At 40.2% G+C, this 24,453-nt stretch overlaps 1 protein-coding gene across 2 annotated transcripts in view; it reads left to right on the forward strand.

Annotated features, from left to right (window-relative positions):
- Window positions 1-24,453, forward strand: part of DAAM2 (dishevelled associated activator of morphogenesis 2) — a gene marked incomplete at its 5' end in the record, with an annotated part of 187,843 nt that overhangs the window by 91,680 nt on the left and 71,710 nt on the right. For both annotated transcript variants that reach the window (XM_084203000.1, XM_084203001.1), the window contains one exon: window positions 4,956-5,045. In XM_084203000.1, coding sequence (XP_084059126.1) covers window positions 4,956-5,045 — 90 coding nt within the window. The remainder of the gene's footprint in view (window positions 1-4,955; window positions 5,046-24,453) is intronic.

The raw sequence follows: 24,453 nt of genomic DNA on the forward strand, positions 1-24,453 counted from the left end.
TCCTTTTGCTTGAGCACACATCAGCTGTTAAAGAACCAATCAATGCAATAGAGCTGTAATCAGACAGTCAAAACAGGCATCTCTGAGCAGTGGGAGTGTTGAAGCCTCTTTGCTTGTATGGTATTTCTTTGTGTTGGATTCTATGTTGTAAAATAAAGATTGATTTCATGTCAAAGCTATTCTGTTTGAGGATCATAAAAGCATAAAATAATGCTTAAATAGTTGCCTGAGTATGTTTGTAGGTAGAAATAAAGTTTAAAAAATCAGAATATGCTTATATATCATTAATGGCTCTCAGTCACAAAGATAGGAATTAAATGTGAAACACAGGCCTGGGGAGGATGCTTATAGATGGAATACTCTCCCAGGAGCCCTGTAAGTAAGGGGAACTGTGATCTACAGGTAAAAAATTAAAAGTGTAATGCAACTCTCTGTAGCTGAAAAGATAAGAAATTGATGAAATAAGACAGCTATCCAGCTGAACATAAGAAAATAAGCAAAATGTCCTCTTCCTTCTGGAACAATATTTGTTATGCTCATATTAATCAAGTTATTGCCTGCAGTAGACATCATATGAGGAGTCTGGATTTCATAATGCTGGAAATGCTATGCATGACTCATTAAACATTTCTGAGGATAAAACAAAACATCAACAACAACTAAACAACCCACTAGCCTGTAAAGGTTGGTTGGTTGTTTTGGTTGGTTGGTTTTTGTGTTTTGCAAAATAAAGCAGCTGTCTGACCTTAAGTCAGTGTGAAACTCCCCATGACTGGTTAAGTCCAGCAGCCAATGGACCTGGGACGAGTGGAATGAGAAAGTGAAACTGAGGAGATCTCCTCTCATGAGTGTCCAAATATCCCTGGAGAACCAAGTTTGGGGCTCTTGGCCTCTGTGATTCTGACTTCAAATCAGGGCATGCTGGAGACCAGAAGCTGTGGTTCTCTGTCTACCTATGGCCTTGAGGTTTCTCATTTAGAGAGGCAGGCATGTTGGTAGGTGTTAACAGCTCACCTTTAGTGGGTCTCTCTCAAAGTGAACCGCTCTTTTACATTACCAAAATCTTACTTTTTCCCTTTTTAAATTTCATTTTGTGTCACTAAACAACTGCCTAGTCTAGGTGAGAAATGCTTTTCTAGAGCTTTGAGTATCATTACTGAGCTGGTGGCTGTCTAGCATCTAATCCAGCTTTCATGCTCTGATGAATGTTCCCAAAAACAAAAGACATAATGTGGTTTTAAATCCTGCAAAATACTGGATTTATGTTTCCTACCCATTCCTCCTTCTTGTTCTGTTTCTTTCTCTCTGTCTCTTATTTCCTTGGGTTGTAGCCATTTTGAATGGAGGCCATCTACTCTTTTGGCCTAAGAATTGGACTGGAAGCATTTGAACCTCAAATCCAGTTCCAGTTCTTTTAAAATGTTTTATCATTGAAATTCAATCTATGTCAGTAAATAAAATGCCCACAAGAAAGTGAAAATTAACTCAGTTAACTACCACTAGATAAAATAGGAAATAAATAAAGGTGAGAAATGTACACACTATTAACTGGGCATGCTTTACATCTTCCTCAGTTCAGCCTAGCAAATATCCTTTTAATCTCCTTTTCATGCAACTTCAAGCATTTTAAGAGCCAGGAGGCTGAGTTCCATTGAGCAGGGTCACACGGGCACGAATTGCTGGAACCAAGCTGCCCATCCAAGATGTCGGGGAAGACTACAATGTTTCTGCTGGGAAACTTGCGCAGGTGCTGGAGGAGGGAGCTTTCCCTGCTTTGTTCTGACTGACCCTTTTTCCTTGCCCTTTGCAATTGCTCCCTGGGCCTTCAATCACATTGGCTTCCTTAGTCTGGCTCCAACCCCAGTCTTGATGACTGCATTCAGTTTGTCATTCTTCCCCTTTCCTGCTGGATTTGGCAATTCCTTTCTCTTTTCAATAGCCACTTGCCATCACTGAGCCAACTCTGCACTCTAAATTTCTATATGCTGACAGATCTGCTTCTGTCATGGGGTCAGAATGACCTGTTCACTAACCAAATAACCCTCCTGAAATGTATTCTTTCTGTTCCTCCTGCTTCCCTCCAAGGCAGCAGGTTTCCTTATGTGCCTTCTGTTAGGATCCTGAGTCTGAATAGAAAAATAGCCTGCCTAATTCAGTCTTCTTTCTTAGCTAGATCCGTGGTTTTCCCCTGCAGTGATCTTTTGTTCATCTTTTCTAGAATGGCATAGGTAAAATGATTTGGAGAGTTCCAGAAGAAGGTCTCATGTCTCTTGTATTTTGCAGGGGTTCCTTGTTTTTTTGTTTTTTTTTTTTTTTTAATAGCGTAGGTTTTGATTGATGGTGTCGGTAAATGTGGACGTGCAGACCTCTTCAGTTCTTCCCACTCCTTTCCCCTTCTCAATGAAGGAGCACACCTTGCTGAACCCTGACTTTAGGAAACGGAGTTGAGGAGCTTGACTACTGCTTTGTGTTCTGGAGATGTTTCTTTCCCTGCTGAATATTTGTACTTGCTCCCTGCCCATCTGACCTGGGTGTTAGAACCCAGCATTTTACCTCCTAACAAAGGCACACACAAACTTTCAAAATTAAGGGTAAGGCATTTTTCATGTGCTGTTTTCCAGGCAGGTGTGTTTGGGTCCGCCTCTGCTGATCCCCTTATGCCTAGAAATCCTGAACAGTTTCCATGTTACTATGCTACCTGAGCTAATGTAATGACTGCTAAAGTTCTTTTGGCTTCCTCTACCCTCCTGAGTCACAATAATGCAGGATGCACTATTTTCCCTCTGTATCTTTGACCCTTTCAAACTAGCTTTCTAGGCTTCTGTCCTGAAAAGCATGTCATGATGCAAAATTATGTGACTGGAAGTTGCATATTCTTACTGTCCCATTGAAAGGAGATTTATCTTTATATCCCTGATGCTGCCAGTATCCAGGGCAGTGTCTAGAAGCTGCAGTGTCACAATCCTGTCCTCAGCGTGGTTTTAGTCAACAGGTACATTCTTTTGATGAAATAGCTGTCTTGAACTGTATTGATTGAGATCTTCATTTAGTTTAGTGCATGGCTTCTGTGCAGAGCTTCTGCTGCTTGTCTGATCTGCCAGCAGACTCCAGAAAAAGAACTATGGATTAAAAAACCAAGTTAGTTGCACTGTATTAAAAAAAAAAAAAAAAAAGTAACAGCTTTCATTAAGCAGGTCAATAAAACAATTATATTTTTTCTAAGAATGCAGCTGAGCCCAGACAATTCATGTATATTCTGGCTTCTATGGTGGTTCTTCCAAACTTGGCATTTCTGATTCCCTATCTGCCCCTCCTTTCCCTTCCACATGCTTGACCTCTAACAGCATTCCTTAGCTTGTCTTAAGGCCTTACATGTAGTTTCACTCTCCCTCTCCCCCCAAGAATGTGATCCTGGCCTGAGTTTTCTAATTGTGTATAGCAAGGATAAAACTCCTTGCCTCGCTTGGCTGCTCCCTTGTTTGGAAACTCACACTAAACATTTCCACATGGTTTGCACTCTTTTTGCACAGCTAATTTTTTTTTTCCCTTTAAACATTTTCTTGTTTAAAATAACCCTCCAGCTTCTTCTACCTTGGGCTGCTGGCACTGACCTCGTCTTGTTACTGTTTGCATTTCTTTTGTACCTTTTTGCAGCTTAAATCTCTGTGGGCTTTTAAATCTGTCAGCAGCCGCTACCAGGCTCAGTGTGCAATTTTGCTCACTGTTTTCACAAGTTTCCCAGCCCTGAACACTTTCCAAATGAGCCATTGTTGGGCTGAGTTAAAGAGGTATTGTCTCTGCTTGGACAAGGTTAGTGTGGGTGCCAGAATCCGTGTGTGCAGCATTTTAGTGCCACAATGTCATCTTGATATAGGACTCCTGGACACTTCCTTCTCCAAATACTTCAAATACATTGGGAAAAATCTCGAACCCCTGCCAAAACTGATTAATTGAAACATTACTGGAAGATTTTCTTTATGTTACTGAAACTCTTAATTTAGACATCTTCGTCTGTCCCTGCTCATACAGTCTGCTTGCCCTGAAGACCATCCTTTTTGTTTAATTCCCTTTATTAGCACCTAAAACTGGCAGCTTTGATTGGAGCCCTGTTCTGGCCAGTGCTGGATTAACACAGAGGAAGTAGCAATCTCTTGTTTGATAGTTTTAGAGGCATGCATTGGAAAAGAGTCTGCTGTTATTCACCTTTTACAGAGGAGTAACCGAAGCTGTGGAATTTGGCGCTCAGTTCCAGATCGCAGCATTATCCTTCATTTTACTGTTGTAAGCTTGGCCCAGCTCTGAGAGGGTATGTTCTCCTGAGCTCACTTTTCTTAACAGAGACTCAATATGCTGCTCTGATCAACCCCGTGTGGCACTGCGGAGTTCTGTCCTTTATGTCTGAAATGCTGGGTGTCTTTGATGGGGACTGTGGGGTTTAGAGAACAAACATCTGGAAAAACATTTCAGTCTGTAGGTTGCTGATGACATGACAACTGTCTCATGGCCTTTGTTTGAAAGATGGAAAGAAATAGTTCAATTTCTCTACAGAAGAGCAACTTGGTGTTGCCGGCCAGGAAAAAAATATGTATCAAACTTTGAGCCTTTCTCTAAGTGTCACAAGGAGTGTCTGTGTCACATAATCCAGTGCTTTGAGTTTTTCACTTCATCCCTTTCATGTGATCCCTCCCATCCTTCACTGATCATTAGTAATAGAAGTTTGATGTGGGAGTTGTTCAGGCTACCTCTCTTCATAGGTTGTGCTCTGACAGGGAGAACTCAAGGTAGCAACAAAATCATCACAAAACCAATGATCTTTGGAGTGTTTGGGAGCCACTAAGTCCTCTTGACTGAAGGCTAGTGAAACATGCCTGATCCAAAAACCACTCAACCTATTAGAACTTACCAATGCAGCTGATGACTGGTCTTTTACTGTTTTTCTTCTTCTCAATCTCCAGGATGAATTGGATCTCACAGACAAGAACAGAGAGGCTATGTTTGCACTCCCTCCAGAGAAGAAATGGCAGATTTACTGCAGCAAAAAGAAGGTAAGGTACTACTGTTGTCCTCATTGGAGTAGCTCACCAATAAATTCTGAGTGCATGTTCATAACTGCATCTTGATTTGAGCTATGTGTTTATCTACTGTTTGCTCAAGAACATGAGTAAGTGATGGAAGGATTTTTATCAGCATGGAGATGGCATAATTTTCTGATAAGTAATGTATGTAGTTGTGATTTATGAAGAGGATCTTAACATCTTAAAATAGTAGACAGTTTGGATTGTTTACGTGTTTGGGGTTTTTTTTGTTTTCTTGTTTGTTTGGGGCTTGTGGAGGGGATTGGGTTGGCTTGTCTGTTTTTTCTTTGAGCTGAGAGAACAGCTATCATGGAAATGCATTAAGGAATTTTAAAAAACTTTTGTAAGTTGCTTAAAATAGAAAAAGTATTGCAGAAGTCTTTCAGAATGTCTTCAAATATCTGTAGAGTATGCAAAAATACTGATGTCTCAAAACTTGGTAGTTTAAGGTCTTCCAGAGTTTTTAGGAAATGTTCCACAGTGCACTGTGGAAAGCAAGGAGCACCTGCTTGTATCACTTTCCATGTAACACTTCTCCCTTCAACGTCTTCAAATTTCTGACAAACCAGTAAAGGGATGATAAATCAGAGGTTGATCAATCACACTAATATTTTGTTGCTGGCAGAATGATGGCCAAATGAATGGATAAATTGTGTCCTTACTGTGAAACCTCTAAGCAAGTAATTTCTGCAGTAATGTGGCACTGGAAGGGTTTTGCTGCTCTAGGAAGCACAGTGTTGGAAATGAAGATAACCCCAATAGCATGTATTTATTAGTCATACATGTTAGGAGGAAAAAGGTGTGGTGGGTTTGTTGGTTAATTTTATGTCCCAAGCATGCAAGTCATGCTGTGATAGCATCAGTCTTTAAAGAGAAGTCTGCACAATTAAAGGTAGAAGAGGAGGTTTAGACTTCGATGCTGAACCTGGCAGATTTAAATCCTGCTCATGGTCCTTCTGGAGGCTGAGTTTGCTGCCTTTTTGTCTCCAAGTGGGGACAGTGAGCTTTCTTACCATGTAATTAAAGAAAACTAGTCTAATCAGGGTGTTTTGCCTTCAGGGTTTTTTTTTGTTAGTTGGTTGGTTGATTGTTTTTTTTTTTTTAACTTCACACAGGGAAGTAAATAGAGGTCAATTAATTACAGTGGCTTTGAGCTAGCAATAGAGCACAGGAGCAGTCTAGGCTCCATTGTCTTCAGTGCTGTCTCTGTTCCTTTTTCCTGCTGGTACAGCGCTTGCAAGTGGAGGGAAGGTGCAGACTGCTGTGATTAATGTCTGCTTTACATTTTTGCTGGCCAGCTCAGCTGGGTTTTTCAGCTCTGGACAGAGAGGATCTATTGGTGGCTGTTGTAGAGACATCTCACCTCCCAGACCAGTCAGCCTTGGCAAGAAGATTTGTGCTTTAATGTATTTAATGTGTTGGTTGGATTCACTGTTACATTGTGGATTTTGTTTTTGTTGGGGCTTTTTGTTTGTTTGTTTTCCCTTGTGTTCCACAGCAGTGGATTTGTTTTAAGAATCTTAAAGACTTCCAAAGGTAAAGAAGCTGCACACGGGAAAATTTTCATAATGCACTTAATAATGCAACTTCAGTTAGCTGAACTCCAGCTATCCAAAATGATGTGCTAACTGGGATGGGGTACCGTTGCCAGATGTCTATTCCTTACATCGTAGATAATTTCAATTACTTGAAACCTTAACTGTCCAGTGTTATTCATTGTTTCCCTCATAGGCAGTCAGATGATTGGTGATGACATCTCTCTCCAGCCCACTACCTAATCCACCTGTCATCATTGTTTTGCAGTGACAGAGAAGCCTGTACCAGGCTTCACTTGAAAGCAAAGCCCCCCTTTCCCTGAAGAATTTTCAGTCTAATTTTAGCCACAAAGGGGCCAGTTTCTTACTTGGCAGAATGCTTCCAGCTACCCAGGACAAGCCCCCAGTGAGTTCTGTCTTGCTGATGTTGGGTTCTTGGCAAGCAGGGCCCTATGCTTTGAGATATGGCAAGTGGAAACAATATAAACTACAAGGTCAAGAAGTGCAGACTGAGCCAGCTGTTCACAATTGTTAATCTCAGGTGCCTTTTCTCGTCTAAAAATAATGGAAAGTCAAGCGCTTCCTGATTTCTCTAAAGGTGGTGAGATTAGTGGGCTGCCTTAAATAAGCAAATGTCACTTGCAAAAATGAGGATTAGTCATTGTTGTAGACACATTTATCTTGGCAGTCAGATGTTAGATGTAATCTTCTATGGTATTTGATTCCAATGTGGTGGCAGAAAGTCACTATTGTATTAAAAAACTCATTCCACCTGTTCCTAATATCAAGCCTTTCTGAAGAAATGGAGGAAGGCAGGTAGGTCTGTGCATTAAAAGTTTTATGCCAAGGGCACATCTTGCCAGTCAACAGCCCACAGTAATCAAAGACGGCTGAATTCTGAACAAAAACTTCATAATTGTGATTGATAGCTACAGAGTAGCATTCACACAGTGTTTCACAGCCACGCTTGCTTTGGTCACTTGGCTATTCTGGATTCATATCTGAAACCATTAGTATTAAAAACAAATCCATGGTGATTTGACCTAAAAGAGTAGCTCTAGCTAGCAGCTCTAGTGGGTGCTTTGCTCTCATTTGTGGAATAGCTATTTGCAAGGAATGAAGGCTGGTCTGTTGGAATATGTTCATGTCTTCTCAATCTCAGCTGTTTTCTATCTTGACATTAATCAGTACAGCATGGACAATGAGAAATGCAGTTGGCTTGATTTGCATTAGAGGTATCATTGATTAGTCACCACTGATGGCACCCTGACCCTCTACCCAAACCACCAGTACATGTTTTGGATTGCCTCTTCCTCTGTAGAGGGAGCTTCCACTGATATTTTTAAGTAAGGCCATATGTAGAAAATACAAATTATAACATCCTCCCTAAGTTCAGGTACTTTATTCTGGTTTTGTTTAGAATAATCTTCATGTCTCACCATAAGCTGAAATTCAAACTTACATAAAACACCTCTGTAACTCCTCTCTTTAGATTTCCTACCAGATACAAGTTTTGCAGGAATTAAATCAAGCACTAGACCAAGATTTCAAATGTACTTATTTGCAAATTTCCAATGTCAAAGCTTAGAAAACCAGCATTCTTCAGTGCTGTTTTACTAGGAGTTGACACTAACATACATAGCCTCATTAAATCGCAATCAAATAATTATATGGGAAAAAAAAATTGTTAGCTCATTTGTCTCATCTATAAACAAGCTCATATTGGGATCCCAAAAAGTGTAAAAAGTGCAGGTATTGCAGTGCTTCAGCAGAGGTTGCTTTGGATGCAGCCTGTGTTTCTAGGAATGAGCCCTCATTGTGCGGGCCGTAGCTCTTTGCCTCTGAACAGCCCTACAAGCTGTTAGACTTATTGCTATTGGAAAGCAAGTCAAGTTGTTTTCTTTTTATGGTCTTTCCTGCCTCCAGAGACTAATTTGTATGACTTTGGCTGAGCAGATTTTAGTAGCAAGCGCATGCATTTTGTACAGTTAAACAAGTTAGGTTTTTTCCCACTTCTGTCTTTCTTTGAGGAGAAAAATTGGTAGCAAATCTTTTTCCAAAGTGGAGTCAGACTGGACTAGCTGTATCATACAGTTTCCTTCCAATCAAACAAAAGAAGCCCCAACAAAAATCTCAATCCTTCAATTCTTATAATATGTTGAGATCTCCAAAATATCTCAGTGTTATCTTGTACTCTTGTGATTTTAGTGGTATCCTAGAATGGTTGCTTTGACTTGATTGTGCTTTTTCACTCAAGTGAGATTATTTAAACTCGAGTAGTGAGGTAATAGATAGCACACTGAAACTTTCTGGAAGTAGACATTCATGGCATCTGAGAAGAAGTGTATACTGGTAATATGTAATTTTATTCCACTTTTTCTATTATGGGAAAGGGATTCTCTACAATAGCAAAATAAGATATAAATATCAAGGAAAATTTACCTGAACCATAGCCTGCAATAGCCAATATGCAGAAAATAAAAGAATATCCTTCAATATTCTCCTCTACAATGATTTTTTAAAATATCTATGAATTATATTTTTAATCTACATGATGACTATAAAAACTAATAAGCTGTGTATGAAAGTAGGAGTCAGGAAACTCCTTGGTTCCAAAATGTCTTTGATTTAAATTATTTTATACTTTCAAAGAGCTGTCATTGTTATATTTATGCATAAATGCATTTCTTTCTACCTGAAGGAAAGAATAGGTAGTTAGGAAACTTTTTGGAAACGTTTTGGCCATGCCATCATCTTATACCTTTTCCCTGCACTATTTATACATGCCTTGGATGCATCCCTTTCCCCTTTCCCCTTTCCCCTTTCCCCTTTCCCCTTTCCCCTTTCCCCTTTCCCCTTTCCCCTTTCCCCTTTCCCCTTTCCCCTTTCCCCTTTCCCCTTTCCCCTTTCCCCTTTCCCCTTTCCCCTTTCCCCTTTCCCCTTTCCCCTTTCCCCTTTCCCCTTTCCCCTTTCCCCTTTCCCCTTTCCCCTTTCCCCTTTCCCCTTTCCCCTTTCCCCTTTCCCCTTTCCCCTTTCCCCTTTCCCCTTTCCCCTTTCCCCTTTCCCCTTTCCCCTTTCCCCTTTCCCCTTATGCTAAAATATCTGAATATACTCAAGCACTGTTCTTTCTTTTTCTTTACTGCACTTACCTGTCTTCTACGATGATCTTGTGGTGAAGTTTCTGGGTTTGGGTGAACTCACTGTAAGGAGCAGGAGGGACAGAGTAGAAGGCACTTTTGTGCATTGTACAATCATTAAGGAGTCCAAGTCCTTTGGGCTGAGGTCACAGATTGATGCTGAACCACTGAAGCTGCAGTCCAGGTGCAGAATGCCCCAGATGTCCTCCTAAAAAGATTTACACCTCTCTCACAAAGAAGCACCGTCACTTTGCGTTCAGTTCTCTTTTCCTAACGTCAGGGCTGCATCCTCATAGGCTTTGAAATGCTCTTGAGAATCCTAGCCTTAGTGGGACATCAACTTTTAGTAGTTTTACTACTTTTATACCATTTGCAGCTCATTTTCACAAACTCTCACTTTGCTCCCATGTTGCCTGTCTAGCATTAGTGAAGATAATGTCTACATTCCGGTTTGAGCTTTTTTATTTCTTTGAGAGTTTCTGTTTGAGCTTTGCCCTTGAGGTTTGGATTGCCAGCGAAATGTCACCATAAAAAGTATAGCGTGATATTGTGCAGCTGGATACGGAGTAAGATACTTTGAAATCTGCTGGAGGGATCTAAGCTGCTTTTGCAGCTTTTTATATAATTACCATAGCCTACCAGGGATGAAGGATAAAATGGATGCAAATATAAAATCTGGAGTCTTCCTTGCCTTTAGGGAAAGCTTTCAGAAGTGAGTGAAAATTTCTGCGCTTCTTGTTTGTTCTAGGGCTGCTGTGCATCTGTGGTTTTGCACTGTGAGGCATAGTTTCAGACTGGTTAAAATGGAGAGACAGTTAATTTTGTGAAATATTTCTATGCTAAAGTGAACTGACAGGACTCTTATTCCAAACCCTGAGGTCTTTTCTTTGCATTTAAGTCTTCATATGGAGGTTCTAAGAGCAGGAGACTGCATTACACTTGATGTATTTAGATAGGAGTTGACTTCTTCAGATTCCTGCTTTCAAGTAGGAGATACATATTGAGATCACAGAATCACCAGATGGGTGAGGGACCACCAGTGGGATCATCTGTGTCAAACAGCGTCATTCTAGAGCATGTGGCAAAGATTGCATCTGCACCATTGTTGAATATCTCCGTTGAGGGAAACTCTACAACCTCTCTGGATAACTTGTACCAGTGCTTGGTCACCCACACAGTAAAGTTCTGCCTCATATTTAGGTGGAACTTTTTGTGCATCAGTTTCTGCCTGTTGCCTCCTGTCCTATTGCTCCGCACCACAAAGAGCCTGGCTCCATCCTCTTGTCATCCTCTGATAGGAGGATAGGAATTGATGAGATCCCCTCTCCGTTGTTCCTTCTTGAGGCTGACCAGGCCCAGCTCCCTCAGCCTTTCCTGGTAAGAGAGATGTTCCAGTCCCTTAATCATCTTTGTAGCCTCCACTGACCCACTCAGGAGCTCCACATCTCTCTTGTACTGAGGAGCCCAGAACTGGACTCAGAACTGCAGATGTGCCTCACCAGGGCATGAGCCACAGGACACACTGCTGGCTCATGGATGGCTTGTTGTCCACGAGATCCCCAGGTCCTTCTCCACAGAGCTCCTTTCCAGCAGGTCAGCCACAGCTGTCAGCCGTGTCCGTGGGGTTATCCTTCCTGAGGTGCAGGACCCTGTGCTAATAGTTTAATTTCAGACAATTCCCCTCTGCCCATCTCTCCAGCCTGTAAAGGTTCTTCTGAAGGGCTGCACAGCCTTCTGGGGTATCAGCTGCTCCTCCCAGCTTGGTGATGTCAGTGAACTTGCTGAGGAGGCATCTGCTCCTTCATCCAAGTCATTGATGAACTTGTGAAACAATACTGGGCCCAGTATTGAACCCTGGGGGACATCACTGGTGAGAGACCTCTAACTAGACCCTGGGCCACTAGATCTCTCTGGGATCTGCCATTCAGCCAGTTCTGAGCTATTCAGGAGATGATACATTTTCCCTAAAGAAGAGAGAAAATGGTTCTTCATCTGGTCTCATTTAGTGATATAGTACGCCAGAAGATGAAGATCACACTATTGTGTTGTCTGAGTGTGGGGTTTTGGTTTTGTATTGTCTGTTCTGAGCTAGGAAAGCCCTTTGGGGTTCATCCTTTCTGTATGAAGACTGCCAAGCACGTGGTTGTCCCATAATAAATGAAGTGGGTGGTTAGAAGTTGTATTGTTTTCAATTCTATCTTCTTGCATTATTTTTTCCTCTTTGAAATTCTCTTAGAGTCTGTTATTGATTTGGAATATAAAACTGTTTTGGTAATGGATTTATAGCTTTAAGGAGCATTTAATGTGTCCCTTATAAGTTCCTTTCTTTAGAGTTGTTGTTCCATATGTGGTATCTGGGAGCAGCAGACGTGAACACACAAGATGGTTTGCTGCAGTATTTGAGAAGCCATTTGTAAGGACTCAGTTTGATGAATCTTGGATGTGACTTCACGAGAGATTTTCTTTCAGCTCTGCAGGAAGTGTTGAAGGGGAGTATGAGTGGATGTGGGGGTGGGTACTTTTACTCTCTGTTTCCTGGGAAGTCTGGAAAACCTGGGGTAACCCTCACAGCACGTGTGATAGCTCAAGAGCAATCGCAGTTGGTGGGCAGTAGGAGGCTGAAGAAGCTGTGTGGGGTTTTCAGTGCTTAGTGTAAGCAATCCCACAATTAGCAGTATGGATGACTAATCAATGGGGGTGTCTCACGGCCACAGTGGAAAGGCCAGCAAAGCCACACTGGATATAGAGAATTATACTTTATCTGAAGTCTTTGGTACATCAGAAAATTGTTTCTCTTCCTACCAATGCTTTGGAAGTTTGTGGCTGAAGTTCAGTTTCAGTCAGCATTTTAATTTAACTCAATATTCAAACCTTGACAATGACCTGAACAACCTGATCAAGCTTTGACATCATCTCTGAGTGGGTCCCTTCTTCTCAAGGCCCCTTCCATCCTAAATTGATTTGTCATTCTCTAAACTGTTCATAAATCAAACTAAGAAAGCAGCTGTTTGGCCCTATAAAGAAAGGGAGCATCAGTAAGGCTTCATCCAACCTCCTGTGTACTGTCTTGTATTACTGCTGTGAGGCCATCTCCTTGAAACAGGCACTAGCAGATGCTGGTTGGTTCCCTCTCAGTGCCTGGGATCCATGGTTTCTTTTTGTCTGGGAAGTCACTGCATGACTGAAACAGTCTGAAACGTAGAATCTCTTAAATTAATTCCCTGAAAATAGACTTGCTTTCAGTTTGCCTAGGGCTCACTGGAAATCTCATAATGCTGGGAAGTCACAGTGGGAGGATGTTGCCCTTTGCAAACCACGGCATTCCTTCAGCTTGATGTTTGGAAAATGCCAGCAATTGTGGAGTTAACTTCCTTTTTTCCCACCAGCATCTGTTCCTTTTTCTGTTCGCAGAATGACTTCATGCTCAGATGTTTGGAATGATTTGTTAGCTTGATACTGACATTGGGTCATTTCAGTATCTTTAGTCTAGGTATGGAAGAAAGGCACAAGACTTCAAATATTACTTTGCTATAAATGCATGTAGGCTTAAGAAAATCAAATTCAGAAACTCTGGCCTATGACAAGTACAGGACTTAAAAGAGAACACTAAAATGCTGCGAGAGTGTCACTAATGCAGCAAAACCACACATTTCCTGATTGGTGGTGTACTTAGGCCTTTTCAGTGTGAAAGAGCTGTTTGATTGATGGTACCTGTTAATGTGTGCCATTGGCTGAAGCACTAGCTCCCAGATTGGGGCAGCACCATTAACACAATGTAAAGTAAAGCCTTAAATTATATACATCTCTTTCTAATGCAGAGAATGTGTTCTCAATGGAAAAATAAAACTGGGGATTCATGTAAGACACCATCTCATTTTTTATCGTTCCATATAATGAATTAGAAATTTTATCTCATAATTATAATATAAATTTGTTGGTGTTGCCTGATTATTTTTTAAGCAGGTCAGCATACTTGAGAAGAATCATTGCCTGTATTTTATGGTTTCTCGTGGACCTCCTGTAATTGTTTCTTCATGTGTTTTACTTGTTATTTTTTCTTCTGTAGTAAAGACCTCAAAGTGTGTACTTGAAGAAACACTATAGTAGGGTTAATGATGTTAGAGACTCCTCTTAACTTTATTTTCCTTGAAGTCACTCTTGTAATGGTTTAAAGTGTAAGTTTAGGGTCAAGAAGGCAAAAATGCCTGCACAATTCAGAGGATATACCATTATTATGGCTTGGAATCGTGACACCTAAAAGACCATATTGTAGTGGACGTAAGAGGAGATAAGTTTTTCCAAGTTGTCTGCTTTATTTGGTTTATGTTTTCCATGTTGCAATGCCAACAGTTGCAGACTCATTTATTTATCCTAGAGTAAGAGGTTACCTTGGGTCAGGGTCTTGAAATTATATATTTATTTATGTATAATTGAAAAGTATTTTCTGCCCTGCCCCCCATGGGAACAGCATGGAATATTTTTAGTTCCTTCCTCCCTCTCCTCTCCTTCTCCAAGAAAAAAAGTTTAGCTGCTCCTTAAAAAAAATGCCTTCTTACTGCCTTAGTTCAGATTGCTGAAGACATAAATGCCATAAACTTGCCATGATATTTGCTGTAGATATTCTGAGTATGCAGAATTTGTGAGTCCATCATGCGTGTCTGTCTTTTTCAGGTGAGCTACTAGTGCTTCTGTTGAAGTTAGAACTCAACACTAATCAAAAATCAGGCCCAAAATAGTCCTGAGTTAGAAAATTGTCATCATCATGCCTAATGCTGTGTTTTGCATTTAGCTTGCCTTCTGTGGGAGTTTTGGGAGGACTTGGTTGACGCAGATTTGACCCTAGCATGAAAAAAAAAAAGGAAATAAAACCCAAACATTTATCCAGCTGTCATCCTTCTAACATGGTGTAATTCGATGTACTTAAGAACAAAAATGATGGCGAGCAGTCCAGTTTTGCTGCATGGGAAGTACATGTAAATGCTGATACCACTGGATTATGTTCTGTACCTCTCTGTCCTCTTGCACAAGTTCTCATTCTTCACAATCCAAGTGTGAGCCCATCCTGCTGATGGCATGTAATAATAATAATAATGATAACAACATATACTCTGTACAATGCTGTTCTCGCCATTCAGATTATTGCTTTGGTGGATATGCAAGAGCAAAGAATGTGTAAATAATAAACATGTTTCTGTGGTGTTTGAGGAGCAAATTTGGCCAAGATCACTCTGAACTTCACTGAGCGTTCATGAGCCTTAAAAAAGCTAGTGAATACTGAGCAGGTAGAATTGCTGAATTCCTGTCTTTTTGGTGAGAAGTTTAGAAATGGACACAGTCAAGAGTTGTTGTGAGAATATAGTGACAGACATGAAGAGAAAGCAAGGAATTGCCTTCTGCTTTCTGGAGAGTTGTTTCGTTTTCATCGCAGTCAGATGTGAGAGTTTCATCCACGTGCCTTAATTGAGGTGAAAGTTACACTGCCTTCCATGATAATTCAGTCATGTTGAAAGGTACTTGGTACCCCAAACACTTTGCAGATGTACTAAGTGAGAGAAATGAAAGCTGGGAGAAACAGTTTTACCTGAGTTTATGGAAAGGGTGGAGGTAAAGCACCTGAGTGATACATCAAATACTGGGCTATAGACTGCACTTATTTCCTTTGTTCACCTGTCCTAACTTTTTTTTTTCCAATAGTGAAGGGCTAAATGATGGAGAAAAATGAAAAATATGTTGGCTGCCCTGGCCATCTTACTGTCATCGTTCTTAAAAAAGGGCCCAGAGCAGAAGTGAACTAAAGCAAGGAGCATCACTAGAAGAAAAGCAGACAGTGAACACGTTATGAACAGTGAAGAGAAACCTTTTAGAACTCGGTATTAAAAAATTCTCTTGTGTGCTTCCAGAAGGGCTTGTCCTAAATGTCTCTGCTGGCTCTTGGTGGGTGTGTCCTTGGTACTTCTGTGCCTCTGAGCACAGTGAGTGACATTTCATTCCCATCATCAAGCAGCATGCAGGGTGTTTGCCATGAATCGTAGGTGAGTTCATTTTATTTACAAAGGATTTGAAGTCACTGCTTGTTGGAGATAAACAGTAGGACAAAAAGATAAACTGGGAGGCTCAGTTACACAGTCTGGGCCCTTCTGTGGCTTTTCGCATTGCCTAAGGAATGCCGGGAGGAGGAGGAGGAAAGGAAGTGCAGAAGGAGACAGTCCAAGTGACAACATTCTAATGTGGTAGGAATACATTTTAAAACAGTGCTGTTGGAAAGCAGACAAGGTAAGCAGGTTGGGTAAGGAAAAAGTCCCTTTCCATATCCATGGAATGTTGACCGTAACCTGAACGGGGTTAATGGAAATGTACACACAGTACCTGTATAAACACAGAGTAAACAGCGGGAGGGACAATGCAGAGTTTGGTTGTTAACAAAGCAATAGAATATGTCCTGCTACTGGGGCTTAGTGCTTGCTGGAATAGTGACAAATTGTTGGCTTCACCTGCTGCAGATTACACGCTTTACTGCAGGATGTGACCTCAAGCTTGCTGCAGGTTTGTGGGAACAGAGCTGTGCTTCAGGAGTGCAGCCTAAATCCACAGCCACACACCCACTGAGCAGGCCATGTCCATGAGAAACATTTTGTCTTCTTCTGAACACCCTCTGGGTAGAATGATCATGACTCAATCTTCTGGCTGGTAGGATCCTCCCTAGTGGACATTTTCCTTCACATCCAAAACGAGTGGATGGGCTGAGGAAAGGGAGGCTCCTGAGTGTGTGTTCATTGAAAGTGCAGGGAATTCATGGATCCCCTTCTTTGGCAGCTCATTATTTAGATTAGACACTTATCAACAGCAAAATATCAGCTGGTTGATTTGTGGCTTGTGAAAAGTAGAGCACGTAAAAGGTATTAAACATGAATATAGACTTCAGGTAATATTACAGAAGGATCTTTATGCAGCAACAGAGTCAGGAGAACTTAACAAAAGAATGGCTTCCATGGCAGAGGCTAAACATTCAGCAGTGGAACAATGTTTAATATTACACTTCAATATTACATTTCAATAATTACACTTCAATTTGGCAAGAAAGCTTTGTCCCGAGGGCAGAAATCACGGAAGAATTCAGTGTGGCCTCGGCTGTACAATTAAATAGATCCGTAAATGTAGGGGCAAGTTATCTTCCTGGCCACTTCACACACTATACCCCTAAAATAATGGCTGGTGGTGGTGGGATTCCCATCCTATAATAGGGCTGAATATGTTTGGAGAGGGTCAAGCAGCCTTGTATGATCTGTAAGTGATAAGAAGAGGCTGCTGCAATCAGTGCTGGCAGCGAGTTTACATCTATCTGTATTGAGGAGAATGATAAAACACCAAAAAAGAGCAAAGAGAAGAGAGGACGGGTTCTTAAAACTAGATCTTTACTATACAGTCATACTAAAATATAAAGTTCCTTAAAAGGACTCTCTCCATCAATAATCCATTGTTAGTCTTATGCCAGATATGCTTATTGTAAACTTAATCTTGGTTTAAACACTACATTGAAATATACATTGAAATCAGTGGTTGAGAATACTGAGGTTTCAAACAACACTAATTCTTATCTTCAGCTCAAAGTAATGCAGCACTGACCACTTTTCTGCCTGCCAGTTATGCCACTCTAGTCTGTTTGCTGTGAGAAACTCTCCCTGTGTGTATATGCAGTGGATGTCCTGTGTTTTCTGGGGGACAAGAAATAAAATATGGCCTTCATCACCTTTAGATTGATATTAATAATTGATTTGAAGTGGCTTTGAATTTTAGAGGAGGTTGGGAATGACACATCATGTGTCATATATAAGATACAACTTCTGGAGATTCTGTATCTTTGAGTGCTTAGGAAGCAAAAAAAAAAAAACAAGTGAGAGATGGCATAATTAGTTCAAAACAAATATAATTTTAACTTGACTGGAAAGTTTTCAGCCCTGATAGAGCCAACCATCTTTCAAAAATGACTAATAACCTATTTTAATTTCTAAAGGCCGGTGAATTTCTGCAGCACTGAAGCTTCTTTCAGTATTAGGAAATGCTTTCTAAGCAGGAATCCTCATTATTCATAGATGTATCCCTTTTTTACTTTTATACTTTATTTTTTGACAGTGAGTTCCACAATTTGAGAGTTTTAGGTATTTTGCAATATAAATAATAATCTGAAGCCTTTGATTCTTCCTTTGAAGGAATTGTTAATAAGCAGCATCAGAAGTCATAATTAGGTTTGTCAAGTTACTGGCAACAGGGCAGAGCTCAGGGTAAATGAAGCAAAGAAAGAAACAAAAGAAAAAACCCACACTGTGATCCGTTAAGGAAAATGCCTGTGTCATAATGCAGTGAACTGTAAGTTTGTATGGCTGTACCTGACATTTGTGAGAGGCAATTGGAACTCCTCAGCTGCATGCTCCAACTGGTCATTACTGAATATTCTCCCTTAATAAGTTACACAGTAGACTGCTTTTGTGGCAGAAGGGTTGTTATCTGCACATCAATAGCTTAATTCCAGGGAGAGAAGTAATGTTTGTTTTTCTCAATCGGAGTAAATTGTGCTTAAAAGGCTTGGATATAGCTTCCTTCCCAAACTCTGAGACTGTTTGTGTAAATGCTAGTCATGGAGTCTGAGAAATGGAGCAGTGACCACATCTGTCTAGTGAATGGCTCAGTCCTATGATCTGTGCTGTTTCAAAATTAGCATCTCTTGGGACATGGTTGGCTTTTTAGAGGCATAAAGTGTCTGAAAAGCTTAGATGCATTTTAGCTCCACTTCTGAATTAGCATTTTGTCCCACAGCAGATCAAACACATTTTGTGTCTTTTAATGAAAGCACTTTTTATTTGTGATACTTTGGCTGCTCTGAACTGTGACATAGCCAATGGATTGGACAGTGTGTTAATAAATGAGTAAATGTTTCTTTGAAAACTGAACTTCTTAAAGTGAGGGAAAGTCAGTAGGTCAGACATGAAAAATGGGAGAACGATGATTTGAATGAGAGTGCAGTACAACGTATGTGCATTGATTCTTGGCTGTAATTCAGATTTCCTGTGTAACTGGGTACTGTGTAATTGTCTGCATCCCACGTTTTTATTTCTGCTGATCTCACTGATAGAGGCACTGAAAAACCCAATATGTTTATTTCTTGAAGGACCTTTGTCAATGTGCAGTGCAAAGTGATGCAAGACTGATTCAGCACTAATAGCAGGTGTTCTGATGAGCTGAGTCTTTACAACTCTGAAGGGAAAAGAGTTGCACTTGTGGGAAGTAAAGAACCAGTAATAACTATCTTCCACCCTTCAAGCAAACAAAAACCCCACTGTGTTTTTAGTGGCCAAAATATTCATGTACAAAGCAAGGGTCGCACTCTTCACTTTGAAACAGAACATGGACACGAGTCTGAATCCCGCATGTCTCAGGTGAACATTTTAGCAGCTAAGTTGTTATTGTGAAGAGTGTGAGAGGGCTTCAACAAGAAACTGAGAATCCAGCAAAGCTTTCATCTTATTGATGTAAGTAATGTTAAAATTTCAGTCAACTGTCATTAAGAAAAATCTAAACACCCCTCCAAAAAAGCACTGATTTGTAACAGGGTTCCAATTACCATTGTTTTTCAATGGGAAATTTGAAAAAAAAACCCCCAAACTACAGGGCTTTGAAAAATAATAAATTTTAGTTTTTTCTAAATGTTATAAGTTTCTTATAATGACTTAAACTCCATTATTTATATTTTCTGGGCTGTATGTGATGGTGCTGACCTTTCAGACCAGATAAAATTACTTATCTTTCAGCTCTGTGATGTACTCGAAAGATGTGTGAAGGATGTTGAGAGGAGGAACCACACTAACTGTGGCTTTTGCAAGGAAATGCACTTCTTTGTGACCCAAGTATCAACTTGAGCATGCAGTGTCTGGACATGATGCAATGAACAAGCTTGGACAGGAATTTATATCACAGTGGCCTCATTTTATATTCTTCATCTGTGTTTGCACATTATTTTTATTGATACAGAGGGGAGCTCGGTGAACAGTGTCATGGCATCCTGTCCAAGAAAGGTTTTAAACCCACATTTTCTAGCATCAGGCATGTGGCTTATTCCCATCCTGTTCTAAGCAGTGCAAAACGGTAAGGTCAGCTGTCTGCCCTACTGAAGAGACAGGTTTGAGAAGGAAGTCATGTTGCTAATGAATAGATGTCTTCCCAAGAGTGCCCATGCTTTCCTCGTGACATCCGTAACAGAGGATGTGTTTTGCGATGCATCTGTTCAAGGAGGAAGTTTTGTGTTATGGTTTGCCTGTTAGGATTTGAGTCCTCAGGTGGAAATGATGGTAGAAATAGAGGAGTACTGGGTTTAGTGTCAGTGTGCCAGTGTGTTCCTAACTGTGACAATGAGTTACAATTGTCATGTCAGGATGGATACTTCTCTCTTTCCTTCTGTAGGAAAGAAGCTACTAAAGCTGCTAGTTCTGTGGATGTATTTAGTAATGATTTGACATGCTCAAAATTTCAGGACGTGCTCTGGAGAGCTGCTCAGTATTTACAGAGCTGGATTGGTGCAGTGAAATAGCAATGTGTCATCACTGGAAACTGAAACCCAGTGCTTGTCCTAAAAGAGCTTCAATGCAGGCAGTTACTGTACAGGCTTTCCCTGTGCTGTTTCTTTCAAGACTGAGGTCATCTTGAAAAACACCATATAAACAAGGTCTTTCATTTTCATGATCCACTCAGCAATGGATATCCGGCATTTTTGCATGATCTTTGTAACACTAGTGTTAGATACTTCTTTTTAGAAAGTTTTGTGACAAAGGCAGTGGTCTATAATGCTTGCTTGAATATTTTGTGGCAGTCTTTGGATTGCAAATGCTTGTCCCACTGACATGGCCTCCTGTAGAAGTGTCTGGTCTCAGACAACAGCTTACCCTATGGATCAGGTCTCTCCAGGATTTGCAGAAAAGGCTTTTGGGAACAGCTGAGCTGTGCACACTTTGCTTTATTTTCTTTCATTTTTGGTTGGTTCAGATGGTCCAAATATTTGCAGAACTCCATTAAGTCCTAGTTGGGATGAAGTCATAAGTTCCACTTTCCACCAAGTCGTGGAGCCTGTCCAAATTAGTGTCAAAGCCTATATAATACCTTGGCTATATTGCAGGCTTGTATAGTATCAAGATCCTGTTTTCACAGCAGTTACATAGTTGTTACTTCAGTGAAGAATGATATGGCCCCTTATAAAGTGCACAAGCTGACGCCTGTTTTTTAATGTAATATTTACACTATTCAAGGAGCTAAAAGAAGGCTTTGCTTTAATAGATTCCTTCAGCTAATGTTTTTCCTTATACAGATGGGTTATTGTTTCCAGCTTTTGATACCTATGCAGCTTTATATATTAAAGCTCTTTTTTCTTTTTTTTTTTTTTCTGTTGGTTGGTTTTTTGCCCTTCTCTGTGCTCCTGGAGCAAGTGAAAGGTTTTGCCATTATCTTCAAGTTGCCTTGTGGTTTTCTCTGAATATATTAAAAAAAAAAATCCAAAAAAAAAAAAGGCAACTCAGCACCCTGTTTTTGCACCCCACACCACAGATTTAATTGCTTTTTTTTTTTTTCAATTCATCTTCCCCTTCTTGACAGAAAGCCTGGTGCTGCAATCTTTTAGCAGGGACAGAACTCGCATAATTGAGGCAGTTAAATGTTTGTTTGGTTTGGTTTTTTCTCCCCAATTGCTCTGATGTTACAGGTGTCAATGTGACTCTCTGTTAAAAATGTCACTCGGGAGATTTCTGTAAATAAGTTTAATGACTTCATGAGGCAGGAAAAAAAAATCGACATGCTTAAGTATAAATAGCTTTCTGGGACTTCATATTGAAATAAAATGCCAGGTTTTATCCACATTATCATTTATTCTAGCAAAGTAAACCACACATTGACAACCATAAAATTCTGGTGTGAGCAGGGAATGTGCATGACCACTGAGATTGAGTGGACTCTTTTGCTTAATATGCTTCCAGACCAAAACAACTTCAGAAAGTGAAGATTGCTTAGTGGGGTATCTGTTAAAATTTTTTTAACCTCAGCAATGTACATCTTCTGTCTGGGCTTTAATTCAGGAAAAAATCTTACACATTGTGTTCCACTGAAACAAAATTTTTCCCAGTTTTAATTAAAAAAATAAGACTTACAGACTAAGAGTTCAGACTAATTTGTAATGAATGGAGAATGGTCAAAAGCAGGCTAGACCAAGGACCTTGCCTCATTGTCAAGCTAATCATATATACAGATATGCTTTAGGATATTAGAATCTTCTTGCCATTGGTTCTGGTTGTGAGATTTCTAGTGGTTTGGGTTCAGGTAGGAAATTGTTCAGAATTCTGATTTTTTTCTCGTGTATCTAACCTACTGCTTTCCAGTCTGCACGTTTAACAAAGACATCTAGAAATGTTAGCTGTAGCATTCAAGCATTTATACATATTTTCCTCCCTAAAGAATCTTAAGGACAAAAAGTATTGTAGCTTATTTTGGAATATAAAGGATGAGTTCAGGCATTCTTTAATTTATGTGTGTTTGTTTCTTTATTTGGAATTCAGAATGGAGGCAGGAGAAATATAGACAATACATGTATTGACTGTTCTGACAATGTTCTTGTCAGGTGTACTCTGCAAACTATTACAGTTGTCACTAGGACTTTTATAATTCTCTGCAGAGAAACATTTCAGAAGGTCACATGAGCACTTGCTGCACTTCAGATGAGTGGCTCAGCCGGGTTCCCTGCAGAGTGACCTTACTTTACACTTCTAGATAAGCTCCCTATTCCTGTTGTTCTCTTTGAGGATGATAAGATTATCATATAAAAATAATGCTGGATTTATCTGTTGTATGTTTTAATTTACTTTTCCATTGTCAAGGTCATATATTGATTTTTGCAATGGAGGGTAAGGTCTGCCAAGTGTGAAACTGTTGTCAGGGTTGTGGCTGCCACTAGATATTATTCTGCACAGAAAAGGGCAACAAAAGGCAGTCTACCAAAAACATGAGGTGTGGCCATTCTAACTGGCTGTTGATAGGGAGTTGCATATTTCTGTAATGCTCCAGACATAGACATTTAACACAGATATGGGTCTGTCTGATTCCTGCTTCTTGTGGCCAGGCAGGGGAAGTAAAGAAAATCAGCACAACTTCTCAGTTAATGTGAGAAACAGGCACCATCTATTATCATGAGGCGGTACGTGGTGTGTGCATAGCATTTGTTGATATAGTTGATATCTCTTATCACTTTGCCAGCCTTTCATACTTTTTGGTGCAGTGATATTCATCAGTATGATGCTTTGTTTAATTCTTCTGCTCTTCTTGGAGCAATTCTTCTTCTGCTCTGTTCAGTTGGGTGCAAGGGATTAATAAAGACTTATGACCTGTACAGTGTGACCTGACATGTGTCTGCACTGCCATCCTCCTCTAGATGAGGACAAAGCTGTTTTGTCAGTGTCATGAATGGAGATGCTCCTTCAGTTTACATGTTGAAAATCCAGTGGAAAGAAGAGAGGGGAAGATCCAAATCCCAGTCATGACTTTGTTTTTAATTCAAAATAGGAAGATTTTGAGTTGTGCAGAATTGTATGTTGGTATGTACCCTGGCAGGAAACTGTCAGGTACCAAGGTGTTTTCTGAATGTGGCTGAAAAACTGTGTAAGAGCTATTTCTCATCTCTAAACCAGAAAATGATGGAGTAGCTGAGGTACTCTGACAGACCTACACTTTTAATTTTGTTGTGTATATCTTCCAGGGTAGCTTTTCTAGTGTGAGTAAGCTTTCATATAAAGATTGGCAAGATCCACATTCTTCATATACCTTTGGTCATCCTTAGGATGGGTCAAGTGGTTCAATCTCTTACCATGTGCTGGGAATGTTAGTATTAGTTACTCTTGGTTTATAATGGCAGATGAGGATCTTGGAAAGCAATCCTTATGTTAACAGTGACTTACACCTATGTCAAAATAAATATATTCATTAGAAGGAAATCTGATTTCCTTTGAGCAGTCAAGGAACAAAAGAGATTTGGTTCCTGAGTCAGTGTAGGCCTTCTTTTAGAAGGTTGATTGAGATTAGCCTACTGAAGATGATTTCAGGTAGATTACATGGGAGGTAAGGAGATAAGGATTAATACTTCTCTTGCTGGAACTGAGGGGATGCCTTTGTGCTCCTTTGGATGCTCTGAGATTTTGCTTGACTTTACATGATAAGGTAGGATTAGGACAGGATAGAAGAGAATATTTCAGTTGGAGGGACTGACGAGTCACCTACTACAACTGCCTGACCAGTTCAGGACTGATCAAATCAAAGCAAGTTGTTGAGGACATTGTCCAAATGCTTCTTAAATAATCAACAGTCCTGGGGCATCAGCCACCTCTCTAGGGTGCCTCTTCCAGTGTCTGAACAACCTCTTGGTAAAGCAATGCTTCCTAATGCCCAGGCTGAACCTGTTTTGGTTTATCACATCAAAATGATGCAGTCTTTATCTTCTTTTCAGGTTCCTTTTTTTTTCCCCCCCCATAACAGTTGTTAAACTCCTTTGTTGATGAATTCCACCATCACCATAACAGTAGAGAGACCAAATAATTTATAAGATCTGTCAGTATAAAGATACAAAATGTAAACCTGCTATCTGTAAATGGCCTATCCTCCTTCTTGGAAACACAGTATGTTTAAGGG

This window comes from Fringilla coelebs (assembly GCF_963513975.1).
Source record: "Fringilla coelebs genome assembly, chromosome: 3".
Taxonomy (NCBI): Eukaryota; Metazoa; Chordata; class Aves; order Passeriformes; family Fringillidae; genus Fringilla; species Fringilla coelebs.